This window comes from Penicillium antarcticum (assembly GCF_028974205.1).
Source record: "Penicillium antarcticum strain IBT 31339 chromosome Unknown utg000002l_segment0_segment0, whole genome shotgun sequence".
NCBI classification, from domain to species: domain Eukaryota; kingdom Fungi; phylum Ascomycota; class Eurotiomycetes; order Eurotiales; family Aspergillaceae; genus Penicillium; species Penicillium antarcticum.
Window position 1 is genome coordinate 2,538,838 of NW_026695300.1, and position 16,776 is coordinate 2,555,613.

Genomic DNA, 16,776 nt, shown 5'->3' on the forward strand with positions numbered 1-16,776 from the left:
GTCAATGTGTCTGAACGGGTTCCAGTTCAACGGGACCAGAGAGCAGCTGACTAATCCTGGGTCCCGATGAGGTGTCGGACCAAGATCAAGCTGCTCAGTGAGCAAATCAGAGCGCTCAGGTCACGCTCAGTGAGTGGGATCAGACTGCTCAGGTGACACTCAGTGAGCCAGTCACCTGCTTATGTAATACTCAGGGGCGTGCTCAGTTCTACTCAGTGAGCAAAAAGCGGCAAGGGGTGAGCACTAAAACGGAAAGGGAAAGCCAAGACTTGTCAGACATTATCCTGTGCATATGTAATCTTGAGTAGAGGTAGCCTTGCCTCTTGAAAACCGAATCTAGTCCATTGCCAACCATCGGGATATGTCTCGTCTGTTTCTGACATTTTAAAATAGTGAATGTTTCAATGGGGGTATGCACATCTTCGTACCGAGGAACTGATCTCTCTTTAAGTAGGTGGTCCCGTCCTAATACGAGATTAAGCAGATCGCTGTGACTCACTGAACAACCAAGCGCTAGAAATCACTTCAGGGTTAAAGTTACAAGCGTTGATATCTATATAGTTTTGAATATTATTATGATGTCCACTCTGTAAGTTGCTTCTGTATTCCTTGAGTCAGTCTAGATAGCTGGTCAAATTGCTTCCGCCGTCAACCACCTACACCGGGCTTATTTTTTATTTCTCTATTTCCTGATGCTACTCAATATGCTTTAGGTGTGACTACCTTGGAGTTATTCTGTACAAAGTCTTCATGTTGCGCAAATGTGCCTGAACTAGCCCGTTTTATGAAGTATGATCACTGCCCCTCTAAGCCTAATAAGAAAGTATATCATAGGGGTCTCAATAGTATTGAATTCTTCCGTGTACTTTCTGGCTTTACTCTGTATTTCATAGGCTGATGATGAATATTGTCGATAATTTCTTCTACCATGGTATATCTGCTTGGGAAACAAGGTGCTAGCAGAGCACCTGGCAGTTCGAAGGTGTTTTGCTGAGCCGGCAGCAGCCTGTGACCTACAATACGGCTGAAACATTATTCTGACTCTTTATACACTTTCAACTTGAATATAGACGCTTCATATATAATTTTGAATACCATGGTCCCAAATAATGGGTCATATAAGAGGATTCTGACTCTTTCGTTCTTTTCTTCTTCTCCTTTCTCAATCATCTCATGCCATCCCATCCTTCAACATGTTCAATCCTACCCCCCTCTGGGTTTGGCGCTACGACCACAACGAATTTCTCATCGAGTACTTGCTCCGGAATCTCGAAGGTGGAAAATCAAGACCAATCCAACCATTCCCTTCCAAAGATCACGTCAGTCTCCATAAAATGGACTTCGTCACAGGCGCAATCGACTTTGTCACAGGCGCAACCTCATCTTCTATGGTCCAATACTTCAAACCAAATCGAAGAACGGAATTCCAAATCAGAAACACCTCACTGGACCCCAAAAACCCAAAAGATGACATGTATCTATCTATGCTGGAGAAGAAGAACAGCCCAAGTTTCGACAGTCAAAGGCTTCATCAACAACTACGAAAGTCCTTCTCAAAGTACATCACCCATTCGCCCAACGGCCGCACGGCAGTTGATGGCTGGCAGTTCATCAAGTAAGTTTCTATTTTCTATAAGTCACATAATAAAAGCACACAAGCTAACGCCAGACGAATGTAGTCCCCAAGAAGGAGGTGATCTGTACAACAGCAATGACAAACATGGTTTCATCATCGATCAAGGTGCCGCGAGTGTCAGTGCTAGCGCATCTCATCAAATTGTGATAATGAACAGCGAAGAATGCCACAACATCAATACACCATCTACAGGAGAGATCATCGTACTCCTCCGATGGATGCTGGCAGCTGTCAAGCCCCAGAAAAACAAGTCTAAACTGGATTCTCGCAAATACGCAGAAAACTGCCTTTTCCAACATGACATCCCGGTATGTTCACATATCCCAATACCTTGCATCGATAAGAGAGGTTTACTAACTTGAATATGGACAATGGTTATCTCCTTCCTGCCCGATTCCAAAGTCCGCGTGTTATACGGCTACTTCGACAACGGTCTTCTCAGAGTTGCTCACACCAAGGCAATTTCCTTCGATGACACCCAATACGAAGAAAATATGGATAGCCTCCTTCAATGGGCCTGGCCCATAGTCTGCCAGGATACTTCTAAGCCAATTCCCATGCAGACAATCGAAGAGAGCGATGAGACAGACCAGTCCGATGAATCTTGAATACATACCAAAACAATCATGTCAATTCGCAGAGGTTGATTTTAGCAGAGGTGCGCCCTGGATCTAGATTTCCTCTCGGCGAAGGCAGCTGAAGCACCATTAATTTCATATTTTATACTTTACATTCTTACACTGTCAGCTAGAATTTGGTGTGTCCTATGCGTTCCATATATTCTATTCTGTTCTAGTTTCGCATCGCATCGAATCGCATATTCCTGTTCAGTTGTCAATCTGTATTAGCAGATCTTCAGTGCAAATGCATTCGGGGATGAGAGAGAGAAATCCTTTCCATGATCCATTTAGTCCGTACTTATAGATAGTGTAGATAATTTAAGGACCTTCGATGTTGATGCTTTATATCTCGAGTTATTCGACACCATTTAATTTCTATAGACATTTCCAAACACCCGGCCTATTTCTTAACCCTCCTCAAAGCCTTCACAACCTCCTCCGTCCCAAAAGCATCAGCAAATTCCCCATCAAGACTAGCAACAGTAACCTTGTGAATAGTCTCTGAATCAATCCCGGCCTTCCCAAAAGTAGCAGTAGCATCAGCAACAAGGACAATCCGTCCCTTATCAACCTCAACCTCCTTCTCATGGCTCCCATCCGCCCTCAACCTAACAGGACCGTCCCCGACATACCGATCCACAATCCCCAAATTAGACGCCATGCGCACAGTAGTCGAAACACAATGATCAGTCGTCAAACCGGCAATAATGAGTTGACGGAACCCCTTCTCACGCAGATGCGTTTCAAGCTCCGTCCCAATAAAAGACGAGTTGACACTTTTCCAGTACACAGGCTCCGACCCATCCGATGCAGGAGTCGCGAAGTCTAGCGGGCGGGTTCCCTGTGCGGGGTGGGAGGGGTGGAGTGGTGATCCTGGGGTTGTGGATGAGTGGAAGATGTGAATGACTTCAAGGATAGAAGAAGGAGAGGTAGACTTTGCAGTCCGGAATGCAGTGAGGAGTGCTTGGAGGTTGACTTCGTAGAATGGGTTGGAGCGTGTGGTGCCCCAGTGTGAGATTGTTGGTTCATGGCAGAAAGCGGCTTGGTTATCAATTAGGATCAAGGCTGTTGGGAGGCTGAAGTCTAGCGGTGCTGCCATTTTGAAAATGTGAGACGCTGGTCTCTCGATATGGAGTTGTTTTTCGAACGTTGAGTGACGGTTATGATGGGGCTATATGGGTCGTTTTATACCCGGGATGAGCTTTTCCGTGACTCACCCGGCTCACCAATCAGATCTATGAAGTTTTTAATTGTTCTAACTGTCGCTGAATCAACGTACCAATTTAAGGTAATGGTATAATGAGCGAGATGAGGGTCCAATTTCTCGTGCAGGAATGGGTAGTCATCTGAAAAAAATCTACGCGCGAAGAAACGTCAAAACTTCAATCTTCCAATTTCTTGATTCCATCTTCTAAAGACGGAATTTTACTTTTTCCGATACCAAGTCTATGCCGCCATTTAGTCTCTTCCTTGAGCTTCGCTCTCATACGCCGTCTGGGCGCATAGTTGATAGGAGATTCACCACCAATAAAGATGAATGTATCGTAAAGAACGGCACCAACAAGACAGCCACTAATAGTAGCAACCCAACCACCCCAGAACCACCAGCCATTCCGAGCAGTGAATGTCTCACCGCCATATCCGACCATAAGAGCAACAAGACGAGGACCGAAGTCTCGCACTGGATTCAAACACCTGTAAAAAGCCCAGTCAGAACAACCATAAGAACACAGAGCCTGGGAAGAAACTTACCCTCCAGTATTAAACCCCAAACAGATACAAAGCACATAAATAACCAATCCAATAACAAACGAATGCATACCAGCACCAGGCGGCGCATTGCTATCATCACCCATAGCGAAGATAACACAAAGAAGAATCGCATCAGCAATGAACTCCGTAAAAAAAGCTGTTGCAGAACTGATGTGACTCATGGGCTCAGTATAAAACCCAAGACCGGAGCTACCAGCCTTGGCAGTCGGCGCGAAAGTAATAATTGAATCACGGTAGATACAATATGCCAATCCTGCCGCGGTAATTGCACCAATTATTTGCGCTATAACATAGTAGCAGCATCGCCGACCGGGAAAACCACGGAATATCCAGAGCGCAATGGATATACCTGGATTGAGATGAGCACCGGAGACACCACCTGCTAGGTAGATGCCGACCATTGAGCCGAGTCCCCAGGACCAGTTCTCTGAGAGTTTTGTTCCGGCGTTTGTGCCTCCTGTTGATACTGCGAGGGTTCCCGTTAGGCCGATGAAGAGGGCTATTGTGGTCTGAGATTGTAAGGGTTAGTATTGTGATACTCACGGCAGGGGGGGGTGGGGTTGCATACTTACAGCGAGCCATTCGGCAAATGGTTCCTTTAGGTAATTTCGAATCTTCACCCAGTTGTTTAGGAATTCTTCTTGTTCCGGTTGGTTCATGTCCTCCTCTTTCATCATTCCGCCACCACAACCTGCTTCACTTTCCATTGGACGTAGCAGACCATCGGGCTGCGTTCCATATACGGCATGTTCCACTGGAGCGCCCTGTTGAGCCGCAGATGCATATGTGGGAGGATGTTGCGTCGGTGTGGCAGGTGTGGCCGGCGTAGCAGGTGTATCATTAGCATTAGAACGAGAGTTGGATAGACCAGGCGTTACACCAAGCTCTGGTGCAGCTTCTGCTTCGCCTCGAGGCTTGGTATCGTATGCTTTCTGCTGGGAATTTTCATCGCGACGCATGCCGGGTCTCACAACGCGCGGAAGAGGCTTTGCTAATCCCCACACGGGCTGCTCGTTGTTTTTTCCATATCGTGGGTTCATAGACCGGTATTCGGGATCCAAGTAAACAGGTCCTTGTGCTGCTTGGTCGTCCATCGCCCCTGGACCTGCCAGGGTGTGAGAAGGTCCCCGTCGAACGGTGTCTCGGGTTGGTACGCTGGTCGAGCCATTTTGTTGAGATTGGTGTCCGTAGTATAGACTTCCTGATTCTGTGGGCTGTCTATTGAAGGCAGCTCGTGAGCCGAAGGGCGTTGATGGTTGCCCTTGTGGAGTCTGTGGTTGTCCTTGTGGTGTAGGTGGATGTTCATTTGAGAATGCTTCCGGCTGTGAGCGCTGTTGAGATGACGAAGACTTTTGTTGCTGTTCTTGCTGCTGTTTCACTTCCTTAGAATACTGTGTTTTTGGAGGTGGATTGCTCTTCGAATTGTTCAAGGTCTCGCTAGAAGACACAGAATTGGGACTATTTTCGCGTTCCTCAATTGGATGGAGTGAAGACCCCTGCGAGTGTTTGTTGAATGAATGATCACCCATAATAATGAGCGACGATACAAAATATGCAAAAAGAGTATCGAACGAGAATGCGCAAACAAAATGAAGATGAAATCTTTGGTACGGTGGTGGAGGGGGTCTTATACCTCTGAGACCCAAGCTTAAGTGATAGCGCAACGAATTGGCAGATAAACAGCTTTCAATTTTTCATGAGATCGACGGAAAAAATTTAGAAGCTGACCCTGAATTCAGGATTTTAATCCTGTCAAAATATGGGGATATTACCAGCATAGGCTTAGATTGAGTTGGTTTGGCAGCCGATATCACACGAGGAATGGTTCTTTCCGATTCTCGACCTGGGGTGACATCAAACTGACGGCCGATCGATCGATATAAATACAGCATCTTCTGCATATAAGGTGAGAATCGGCTTCCCGGTCCCTCAGGCCGGCCAAACAATGAACGATGGAGAAGCAGGAAAATATACTTGTTTGCCACTGTTGTGTCGTTCCGCAAATCAGATGCCAGGTCCCATGGTACACAACCCGCCAATCAGAAGCTCGGATCTATACTTCAAGAATGTTCCACTTTGACTTGTTTGCTTTCAGGTTCTCACCTGAGTCATGCTTCGAAGAGTCTAAAAACTAAACCTTGGCCAAAAGTCCTTCCCCACCTCCCACGTTTATATGATCTGCATGACTCACCCGAGGCTCTTGAAAATGGACACGAAGGAGGTGTAAATAGTGTTAATAGAGGCGAAAAAGGAGAGGCTAACTAAGGACACCAATAATACCCGAAATGGCACCCTTCGGGAACTTGTCAGGACTTTTCCAATACTCGATAGCACCGAGAACAGACTTATGGCCACTGTTGTATGTAATTGAATCGTATGGCTTCACTCCCACACTGAAGCCACACCATTGACCCGAATATCAACATCTCCAGTGCTACCCTCGACCGAAACAAGTCGAGCATGAGTAGAATCCCCATCAGGGAAAATCTGCGAAGTCAAAGAAACCTCCCCCTTCCCCCCAAGCACCTCCACACTAGACCAATCAACAAAAATCCGCAAATCCACCCGCCCATCACAATCTGCCGCCAACGCCGTATGGTAGATACTCCCAAAAGTCCCATCAAAAGCAACATCCCCTGAGACTCGCCGATCAACAAAAACTTCCTTACTAGTAAAATTATACCCAACAAGCGTCTGCTGCTCGAAATCGAAGCTACCACGCACAGCAATCGCAAACTCAGACGCACGAGAACTATCCGAATCATGATCCGCAAAGCTCAAACTGACATGGAATGCCTTGCCTAGTGAGCCGAGATCTACTGATCCCTCTGATACAGTGTTCCAGGAATGCGATACATCGCTGTGACCCATGATACTTTGCAAATTCTCATGCGGTCGCTGAAGGAGTGTGACCTTCTCATTGACCATCTCCAACGACAATCGACGCGGGATACTCATCGCGCTCCGCCATGGATCAGTCGGTATAGCAGCACCATATTGCCAGTTATTCATCCAAGCAAGGTTCACCCTCTCGCCAGCGGGCAGTCCATTGAAACTAGCCGCTGCGTAAAAGTCCGGACCCCAATCGAGCCAGTTTGCAGTTTCATTTCCGGGGTATACACTCCCGGAATCGGGTGTGAAAGTCGTGCCGTCGAAATCACCGATGAAATACTGTGTTCCGGACCCGATTGTGCCGGGTGGTCCGCCGGGATTGAGTCCTAGGACCATGACCCATTTTGTAATTTGTTTATTGTCGCTGTCGTTGGAGGAGAGAGGGAGAGGGAATAGATTTGGACATTCCCAAACGCCGCCGACTGCATTCTTTGGTCCGAATTCACTGAGTACCGACCAATCTTTTAGATTTGTCGAGGTCCAGATGAGGAGTTTGTAGATTTTTGAGAGAGCTGTTACGGCGATCCATTTCTGCGTCTCGCCGTGCCAGAAAACGAATGGGTCTCGGAAATTCTCGTATTCCATTTCATAGGGAGTTGGGGGGTTGTGGATGACGGGGTTGGCGGCGTCGTACGTTGTCCATGTCTTGCCGTTGTCTAGGCTGTAGGCGATTGATTGGGATTGTTGTTCTGCGAGGACTTCTTTGCCGCTGGGTAATGTCTGACTGAGCGGATACTAAATTGAATAGTGGTATGAGCTTGGTCCTTGGACATTATAATGGGAGTATAGGATGGAATGATCAAGCACACTTACCATGGAAGTATACATAGCGACCAAGGGGATTTTCCCATCAACCCCGAAGCCACTAGTATTATTCACATCTGCAACAGCACTCCCAGTGAAGAACATCTCTGTCACATTATTCGGATAACCGCGCGCAAGGAAAGCGACGGGTTGTTCCTCCCAATGTGTGAGATCTTCGCTAGTTGCATGGCCCCACGACATATTCCCCCATTCGATTCCACCAGGATTATACTGGAAGAAGAGATGGTATGTGCCATCATGATATAGCAGACCGGTGGGATCATTCATCCAGCCCTTGTTGGGCGAGAAATGGTATTGGGGTCGGTACGGCTCCGTATAGTTCAAGCCAGAGGCCGAACTGGCTAACAGGCCTAATGCCATCACCGTCTCGAGTAAGACACCCATACTTCTCTTTGTGTAGACAATTAATTTTGTTTTGCTTTCACCTGAAATTTGGCATGACATTTATATGATAGATTTCCCCCCATAGCACATACCTCCCCGCTTGGCTTTTCCCCACGGGGAATCCACAGCTCTGCGTATCTTCGGGGAAATACAAACTTGGCCCTGCATTTCGGTACTGTGGCATAGCTACGAGGCGGTATGCCCGGAGCCAAGTCGCTGAAACTCGGTAGTAATCTCGGCGTTCTACACATTCCAATGCCATATCCGGGCCGTGGCTCTACCACCCCGCGCTATGCTGAGAGTATTTGTGGAGCGATGATGGTGCATGAACTCAACAAAATGCCTCTGCAAATAACCTAAGGGAAGACTCGGATGACAGTTGGACTTTTCCGAGGAATTCTGTTTTATGCTGGTTGCGTCACATTGGGATTGGGCATTGCAAAACTCTTGTATGGCCATATATAGACATGAGAATGTCTGACGGGTGGGGCCTTTCCTCCCTGGGCTGCCGCCGCTTTATGAGGGCGCTCAGGCCCAAGATCAGTTAGTAGATGTCAGCACGGGCACAGACCCAGTGATCGTGGTCTAGTTCAGTCCCGTGTGCGGCATGCTCAGTGAGCGTAAGTGCGCGTGCTCAGGGATCGCTGGGTAAGAACCCCTAATTTGGTACATCGTAGCATCGTTATTTTTCAAAAGATTTATCAAGTTCGTGTAATATGTCTAGTACTAATCGACCTTCTAGGTGATCCGAAAGCTATGACGAAATGATAAACTATCCTATAAGGGACGTGAGAAGGCTACTATATACGTAGAAGACTTAATGATAGTTGTCGAGACCACGATCAGTACTATAAAGAAGCAATTTAGGGGGTATCGTATCGAGCTCTGCCCCTTCTAATAGCTTACTAGCCTTACTACGAATCGTCCTTGGACTATATTAAATTTTAATATACCTTTATATTCGATGTTGCGATGTTCATTTTAAGAAAGTGTCAGCGGTCGGCTCGTTTTCAAATTAATACATGGAGCCTTTTGAACCATCGGGTCTTTTTTGGACCTGCTTAGAATTCGCTCATAAGCCTTATTTAGATCCTTGGACAGGGAGTCAATGGCGGAGTCGACCCCTTGGGTGTGTTCTTGAAGGTTTCTGTGTTCAGGAAACCGAAACGAGGTGTATCCAAAGGTAAGTACAGTGCGGAATTTTGGGCAGTCTGGTTTTTAGACGACATTTGACCTTTTCGGGAAGCCCTTTTTCTGGTGCTGACTGCTGGACTCGATATCGATCACGTAATTGATTTGTCGACTGATGTTTCCTGACTCTTCTTCTCCTCACTGTGTCATCTTCCTCGTCCCCGGCCTCGCCTGTTCTGCAGTCTTCGCGTTTCTATTGCCGTTATCTCATCGAGAACCTGTGGTGGTGTCTACCCAGATTCATTTGAAAGGTCCATTGAGGCACCAGCATCCACCAAGACCTGGATCATGTCCACCCGCATTGATTTCAGCTTGTCAGGGCCAATGGGTTCGACGTCTCCGTCCTCAAACACCCTCTGGGCGAGTCTACCATGCATTGTCTCATGAAGTGAAGAATTTCCTTTCTTACCGACCACACTGATTAGATGTCGAACAGCATTGATCCGATTGAGACGTTTACTCATGAGATAAAGTGGTGTATGAGCGTTGTCATCGACATGATTAACATCGACAAACTCCAGTAATATTTCTAAGATAGCGATATCCGCGCAATCGGTATCGCGGAACATCGCCATTGTGTGTAACAAATTCTGTGATCTACCGTTGCATGCGCGGGCATCAGCTCCATTCTCTATAGGAGATGAACAAGTAACTCCAAGAGTTGGGCACTGGGGGTACCGAGTCGCCTTGCATAGTGGTCAATCGTAGCCCCGAAGAGTGTCCAATGGGCGCCTTTGTGATTGCAGGAACCCGGTACTGAGGGAGGAACCCAGCTGGAACGCAGAAGGAGCTTGACTACGGGTAAGATACTCGCCAAGCCGGTTTCGGAAGTCATGACATAATCAAACGCTGTTAACCCCCCTGATCCCGCAAGGCGAGTGTGTCTGGATTGGCTTTGAGGAGCACTTCCACAGTGCGCGTAACGTGAGCCGTAATTTCTTCCTGGTCGACTCTGCCAAAAAGCTCCACGCGGCGATCCTTGGCACCAACCAAGGTCCAGTGGAGTGGAAGTCGCCCAGAGCCATCGGGCGTCGAAGCCATCTCTGCAATGTCAACATCGCCTAGGTTATCCGCTAGCGCTCGAATCCCATCGAGGTTCCCGCGAAGAGCTGCAATATGTAAGGCGGTCGCTTTCTGTCCCCAACCAATGCTTTCGGAACCAGTATCCCACTCTGACGGGCATGGATGTCAGCTCCCTCAGCGATGAGACGAGATACCATCTGATAGCTGGCATGAGGGATGACGGCACCGAGTACTATACTGACTACCTCCCCGCGCGATTGATCCAAGTCGGATGAAGCTGTTGCCCTATACATGTGTCTATATTGATCGGAGTTTAGAACCGAGCCTCGTAAAGTGGTACTCCATCTTCGTTGTGGAAGGTGGGCCGGGGATCACCGTCAGGGTCCAGATGGGCCATTGGTAGTCTCCTTTCCGTCTGACGTACCAGCCAATGCCCATTGTAAAGGCTGACAGCGGCATAACCAAAGCTAGCAAACAAACACCAGATATTATAGCGTCAAAGCCCAACGCCACCTGAAAATAAAGCGGCAGGAAGTAGTCATAAGAAACAAAGACAAAACTGTGAAAACATAAAACGATGATGGAAGCAAAATTGGTCCGAGAGGACAGTATTCGGCCTGGAATGAGCGGGTTGGTCGCAAAGCGGGCTTCGTAGAAGCCGAACATCCCAAGAATAACAACACCGAAAACCAACTGGCATATCACTGTGGTGCTTTTCCAGGGCCTTTGAACGGATGCACCGACTTGGAGACCGTATAGAAAGCACACAGCACCACCAATGATCAAGACTGAACCAATCCAGTCAAGGGACTTTAGGCCAGTCATGATAGGTATCTTCTTTGCATGAGATTTCAGTGCGAAAAATAGTACTCCGAGAGACACGCTATCAAAGGGAAGATTGATCAAAACTTTGAGCAAAATTAGCCAGGTATCAGGGGAAAGAGAGCGCAAGATGACTTACAACACCATCTCCAGCCAATAGTTTGCGTAAAAACACCACCCAAAATGGGCCCGAAGCTGCTTGAGATTGCCCACACAATACCTGTCAGGCCATAATATTTGGCTCTTTCCTTCACTTCAAACATATCCCCAATGATAACCGTCACCATTATCAGGCAGCCGCCACTACCCAACCCTTGTACGACTCGCCCGCCAATGAGCATCCCGACAGACTTTGTGACACCGCGAATAAGACTGCCTCCTAAGAATGCGAAATTGGCAATCATTATGATGGGTTTTCGGCCAAAGATGTTCGAGAGTTGGGCCCATACGGGGACCGAGGCCGTGCTGGACAGAGTGTAGGCGCTTCCAATCCAGGCGTACGCGGCGGCACTGGCATTGATTTGCTTCGCGATCGTAGGAAGGGCTGTAGCAACGATTGTCACGTCGAGGGCTGAAAGGAAAAGAGCCAAGCATAGCGACAACATCACGCTTCTTCGACGCCAAGGTGCCAGGCTCGCGCCAGTGAGCTCAAACACGCTACCTGGCTCGTCGTTCTCGACTACTCCCGAGGCCGGAATATCTTGACATTCAACATGATGGGTTTCTTTGGTGTCCATGGAGAGAGAGCTTTTGTCTGAGTGTAGCCCTAGAAGCCGCCTAATCGCAAATAGTATACTCTAACAAAGGTAGGTATTTTCGTAGTTATTAAATTTTCAAAAAGAAGCAACATGTTAATCTGCCAGAATTCTTCTACCCCGAGCTATCGGGTCAGTGGTCGAGCTTCGATTGGTGAACCGAACCGAGCCGATTCGGTTCACCATCCTGCGTAACCCCATCATTTGAGGAACTTCGGCTGGGACAAAGATTGCGGGCCCGAGGGCTTACTTTCTGATGTAGGAAAAACAAGGTTCCACTGAATAGGCTTTGTTCCCTTTATTGACTTGCTTCCGACGTCTTTGACCAAGGTCTTATGGGCTGGTCAGTGTTCTTCCGCCATCAGATATTTGAACAAAAGGATTAGTGGACACACTTCTGCTTCATTCACCTAGGTAGATATAGTCCTAAATATAGCGTACACTTTGTAGGAAACCCATCTCGAGTCACCTTTATCGCTGCGGGCCACTGTAAAGTCGAGAAATGCTAGACTAACTTGATTCTGTAAATTGCTAGATGAATAGATCCAAATATGCGAAGTGACAAAACAAACAACTTTATAAAAGCGATCAATCATTATTACTCAAGTTCTTAAGCAAGAAGAGCACTGGTAGCTCCAGATTTACTCTTTGTCAACCGCGTATCCCCCGGTTAACTCACGAATCTTCTTGCCCCAGATAAACACAGGAATTCCAAGTAGCCCGAGCGCAGCAGTCAGACCCCCAAAAGTACTGAAGGCTCCATCATACCCATTTCGGTCGATGAATGGGCTAATGCCGTAGCTAACACCGAACGATATGATACCACGAAACGCACAAATAATGATCAACAACGAGCTAGCTCGCTGGGGATAGCTATCCAGTAAATATGTGATGGCAACAATGTTCGCGCCAATGAAAGTGAAGTAGTAAGCAGCAACAGCCCAGACATAGAGAAACCAGTGGTAAGACGCAGGATAGGTAGCACCATATCCGTACAGTACGGCGGTAAATGTACCGACAAGAATGGGGAATATGAGTGGCAGTAAGCGAATCTCTGGCTCATGAATCCCGTTTCGCCTTCCAGCGAACCAGGCGATGAGCATGTCTGAGCCGTAGCCAAAGACTGGCAGGGCTAGAAGAGAAGTGACGATTTGGCCACAATTCACGTAGCTTGCGGTCTGCGGCCAATTGTACAATGTCGTGAAAATAGTTCCGTAGGTAGTGCCAATGGCAATGTTGACACCCAGTGTGAGCCCATTCAAAGCCATAGCCCAAAGGACGTTGGGGAACAGAAGAAGTTGAAAAGATTGCTAGGCGATGTTTTAGTTGGATATATTACGTTGAGACGGACACATAGCTCACTATGAATGTTTCCATCGCCTTGCGCCACTCAGGCGAGCCAATCCAGAGCCGGAGATCAGAACGCCAAGTGCGAGCCTCGTAGGTAATGAAGTCAAGAGCAGGTCTCTCTGTAACAACTCTGTATGTGTCTTTGGAGATAGTTTTTTCACCCAATTGTTTTTCCGAGCCTTCGGTGGACGTCTCTTGGTATGAAGACTTTGGGCGGTGGTATTTTGTCTCGGGAACAAAAACAAATGCCATGAGCAGGGAAATTCCAGCCAGACAGGCGCCAAGACCATACCACCACTGCGGTGTGATAGCTTCTGCGATAGGACTGGCGAACAGAACGAATATCGCAGTCGCGACTGTCTGAATGGTCTGCTGGAGCATGAGGAATGTGCCTCTCTCGTGAAGGAAGAAGATTTCCTAGATTCAAAGATATAATCAGCATTCGCTTTCTATGAAGATATAGGAGCCTTCGGGCAAAGTTTCATGTCTTACCTGGGTAATCATGGGAACAAGAGCTTCACTCTGACCTGCAGCGAAGCCAATGAGCATACGCGCCCCTAGATGCCAATCAAAATTCGTTGCGAAGGCGCACAATATAGCACCAATAACCATGACAGCCGTGGCACCGAGTAGAACAATGCGGCGGCCAACTGCTATGGCTATTGGCATTCCAATCAAGTTGCCAATACCCCTAGATAATGAGCAGAGGCACAGAGAAGGATAAGGAAGTCACTCACATCGTCAATGTTGGGTACGTCATAAGAGAAGTAATGTCGGCATAATCTTTACCGGCCGCCGCATATTCAGGGATTTAAAGGCCTAAGAGGCCTCCAAACCCAGATACTAGAGCCAATCCGATAGTCGAGACTGATTGAATTAGAACGCCTCTTTTTCATGCTCATTGGGAATACCAACATAGGGAGATGGCAATCAAAATCATGGTTTTCTGCCATGCTCCATGTTCCAAGGATCTGCGGGATACCATCAGCAAGTGATGCTAGAGAGCGACATTGATGCGGAAGGCAAACCTCGAGGGTCGTTCGTGGGAGTCGGGATATACACAATAGTGCCTGCAGTGAGCTGAACGGTTCCACTCACATTGACCTTGGATTTGGTAATGTGAATTTCCGCGCCAGCTTCTTCCACATCGGTATTCTCGACATGTTTAGAGTTCAGTGGTTTGTCCATTTGTAGGCTTTGGCTGGTGTTGTATTCAATAGCAAGTGCGTGAGGAGACAGGCGCACTACCAGATTTGGATGGATAATTAGAGACGGGACGGCGTGAATGATATGATCTTTATAGCTCTCTCAGAGGAAGGAGGCGCTAGCGCAATGGGATCCTAACCTCGTTGCTAAGAGAGTCTCTGCTGGTGGCGGCTGAGCGTAATCGCTCTTGGATGACCAAGATGACCAATTATCGACTGTGCTTTGGTCAAATCAACTTGCTGTCCAACAAACCCCTACGCCCGCCCACTTTAGAATACAATCCCCGCAAGCCGGGACTTCGGACCCCTTGGGGGAAAGAGAGGGGAGGACAAGAAGAAGATGGGGTGACCCGAGGGGGCGGCTAATACGGGACGAAAGGTTTAAGCTCCGAGTGGAAGGAAACCTTTTCAACTGTACCCCCCACTGCATAATGTCTTGACATCGTGAGATTTGTTTTGGTGGAGCGATCTGAGTGTTAGCTTGCGTAGTGATTATATCGAACGACGCATCGGGTGTCCTAGTGTTGGACAATGCTAGAGGACCGTGCCCCTAACTCAACTTGCAAATTCGGCCAACAAAGGAATATAATTCCATTATCCTTTCCAGTGCAGAGAGTGACTTTGCCGTTTCCCCATCCTGTAAAGAGAGATGCAGTCGAAGACCGCACAGAACTCTCAGAGAAGTACAACAGGTGGTTAAAATATATTGTTACAAATGATGACTGCATCTCTGACTATGAATAGATCGGTATGTAAATACATAACTTTTTCTGAGGAAATATATACTCTGGTCCTGAGCGGAGATCACCAGCCTCTTCAGTAAGGCTTTACTCCGGCGAGACGAAGCACTTGGTCAGTAATGGTTGGCTTCTCAAACGGCTCCGTTCTGTATTTAGGGCAGACCTCTCCATTGCGCATAGGCTTATCCTCGGCTGGACGAATGTTACTAGAGAAGCATTAGCGATTGTGATAGTCTGCCTTGATTCACAGCAAAGTGGACTTACCAATGCGGCCAATGGGTAGTGCCGGTAAAAGTCTCGAAGCATTGTTTCTTTGCTTTCAAGGCTTCCTCCTCAGCAAACCTTCTCGGGGTCATACAGATATACTGCACATGTCGAATCTGATCACCCTCGGGCAGACAAGCGTAGTGCATGGTACGAGAATCCCACATCACAAAGTCGCCGGGCTCCATATTGATTTTGACCAACTCACAACCTCGCTCTTCGAACCACTTGATGTCTTTTTTGCTAAAAAGGAATAGGTCCATATACTGGAGCTCGGGGGGTGGAGCGTCTTCGTGGTCTGCAGACTCTCCCTTATGCTCGAAGAACTCGTTAAACAGGTTGGATGATCCCTTCATCAACATTAAACCGCCATCATTGGGGCCGTTAGGTGCATAGTTCAAGAGTCCTTGGACCGCTTGCATGCTTTGTAGATCTTTAGCTAGGTTTCTCACATGGGTTTGGGAAAGCGACTTACCCCTTTCGCTCCGGATTCTGGTCACAGTGAGGCCAAGGGCTCCAGTTAAGATCCGTGCGGTTTGGCAGGGAGATGTTCATTCCATCGAAAGACGTGATCAACTCCTTAGTTTCCCATAGCTTCTCAAATATCTCGACCACCATGGGCTCAGTCCGGGCTTCCCAAGCCATCTTTTCATGGGTAGCGCCATAGGCAAAGTACATACCGCCCTTGAAACTGACGGGGAGGTGCTCGGCTGTCCAAGTTTTCGGATCCGTCTCGTCGAAGCCAAGCTCGAAGTTCTTCAGCCATTGAATCTGTTTGTCGCAGTAGTACTGGGCACGTTCGGGAGAAATGACATTCTTGATCAGAACGCAGCCATTTTTGTGAAACTCGTCGCGCCAGTCGCCATAAACTTGATCTTTGTCGAAAGTAACCAAGTCTCTGGTCTCGAAGCGAGCGGCAACTGTGCGCTGCTTAGTCTCGGTTGAGGTGGACATTGTTGTGGAGGCTTCGTCTCTATGAACTGATAACTGATTTAAGAGATGAATTTGTGATATTTTGAAGTCCGAAAGTTGTGTCCGGCTTTTATTTGTACATGATCATTACTAGTGAAATGATTGGAGGAGATGGTAGTAACATTCGGCTCGGTATCGTTCTCGGTTCGTTCGGCTCGGTTGTCATTGATATCCCGTCCGTTGGAAAGGCTCGGTGATCCACAGCCCACGAGAACAAACATGGCCCGAGGAAGCTTTTCGTCGTGAAGTTACCTGGAAAATGGCTCTATCTTCTCCAGGGACACCTTTGGATATCGGCTGGAGCCCCCACCCTGAATTTGATAG

At 47.7% G+C, this 16,776-nt stretch overlaps 8 protein-coding genes across 8 annotated transcripts; 1 reads left to right on the forward strand and 7 right to left on the reverse strand.

Moving 5' to 3' along the window:
• Window positions 1-1,193: 1,193 nt before the first annotated feature.
• On the forward strand, window positions 1,194-2,244 carry N7508_001936 (uncharacterized protein; the record flags this gene model as incomplete). Its single annotated transcript, XM_058460002.1, has 3 exons — window positions 1,194-1,615; window positions 1,680-1,944; window positions 2,095-2,244. The coding sequence occupies 3 exons, from the start codon at window positions 1,194-1,196 to the stop codon at window positions 2,242-2,244; spliced, it is 837 nt and encodes a 278-aa protein (XP_058323534.1).
• Window positions 2,245-2,656: 412 nt separating this feature from the next.
• On the reverse strand, window positions 2,657-3,355 carry N7508_001937 (putative isochorismatase family hydrolase; the record flags this gene model as incomplete). The annotated part of the gene is made up of 1 exon (XM_058460003.1): window positions 2,657-3,355. One exon carries the CDS (start codon window positions 3,353-3,355, stop codon window positions 2,657-2,659), a length of 699 nt encoding a protein of 232 aa, XP_058323535.1.
• Window positions 3,356-3,638: 283 nt separating this feature from the next.
• Window positions 3,639-5,558, reverse strand: N7508_001938 (MIP/aquaporin family protein; the record flags this gene model as incomplete). Its single annotated transcript, XM_058460004.1, has 3 exons — window positions 3,639-3,951; window positions 4,009-4,538; window positions 4,602-5,558. 3 exons carry the CDS (start codon window positions 5,556-5,558, stop codon window positions 3,639-3,641), a joined length of 1,800 nt encoding a protein of 599 aa, XP_058323536.1.
• Window positions 5,559-6,411: 853 nt separating this feature from the next.
• Window positions 6,412-8,130, reverse strand: N7508_001939 (glycoside hydrolase family 32 protein; the record flags this gene model as incomplete). Its single annotated transcript, XM_058460005.1, has 2 exons — window positions 6,412-7,656; window positions 7,735-8,130. The coding sequence occupies 2 exons, from the start codon at window positions 8,128-8,130 to the stop codon at window positions 6,412-6,414; spliced, it is 1,641 nt and encodes a 546-aa protein (XP_058323537.1).
• A 1,421-nt stretch (window positions 8,131-9,551) lies between these two features.
• N7508_001940 (uncharacterized protein) lies at window positions 9,552-9,896 on the reverse strand (the record flags this gene model as incomplete). Its single annotated transcript, XM_058460006.1, has 1 exon — window positions 9,552-9,896. One exon carries the CDS (start codon window positions 9,894-9,896, stop codon window positions 9,552-9,554), a length of 345 nt encoding a protein of 114 aa, XP_058323538.1.
• Window positions 9,897-10,173: 277 nt separating this feature from the next.
• N7508_001941 (uncharacterized protein) lies at window positions 10,174-11,903 on the reverse strand (the record flags this gene model as incomplete). Its single annotated transcript, XM_058460007.1, has 3 exons — window positions 10,174-10,493; window positions 10,665-11,252; window positions 11,306-11,903. 3 exons carry the CDS (start codon window positions 11,901-11,903, stop codon window positions 10,174-10,176), a joined length of 1,506 nt encoding a protein of 501 aa, XP_058323539.1.
• A 659-nt stretch (window positions 11,904-12,562) lies between these two features.
• On the reverse strand, window positions 12,563-14,459 carry N7508_001942 (uncharacterized protein; the record flags this gene model as incomplete). The annotated part of the gene is made up of 4 exons (XM_058460008.1): window positions 12,563-13,231; window positions 13,284-13,688; window positions 13,764-13,962; window positions 14,281-14,459. 4 exons carry the CDS (start codon window positions 14,457-14,459, stop codon window positions 12,563-12,565), a joined length of 1,452 nt encoding a protein of 483 aa, XP_058323540.1.
• An 833-nt stretch (window positions 14,460-15,292) lies between these two features.
• Window positions 15,293-16,434, reverse strand: N7508_001943 (uncharacterized protein; the record flags this gene model as incomplete). The annotated part of the gene is made up of 3 exons (XM_058460009.1): window positions 15,293-15,422; window positions 15,481-15,903; window positions 15,956-16,434. 3 exons carry the CDS (start codon window positions 16,432-16,434, stop codon window positions 15,293-15,295), a joined length of 1,032 nt encoding a protein of 343 aa, XP_058323541.1.
• Window positions 16,435-16,776: the final 342 nt, after the last annotated feature.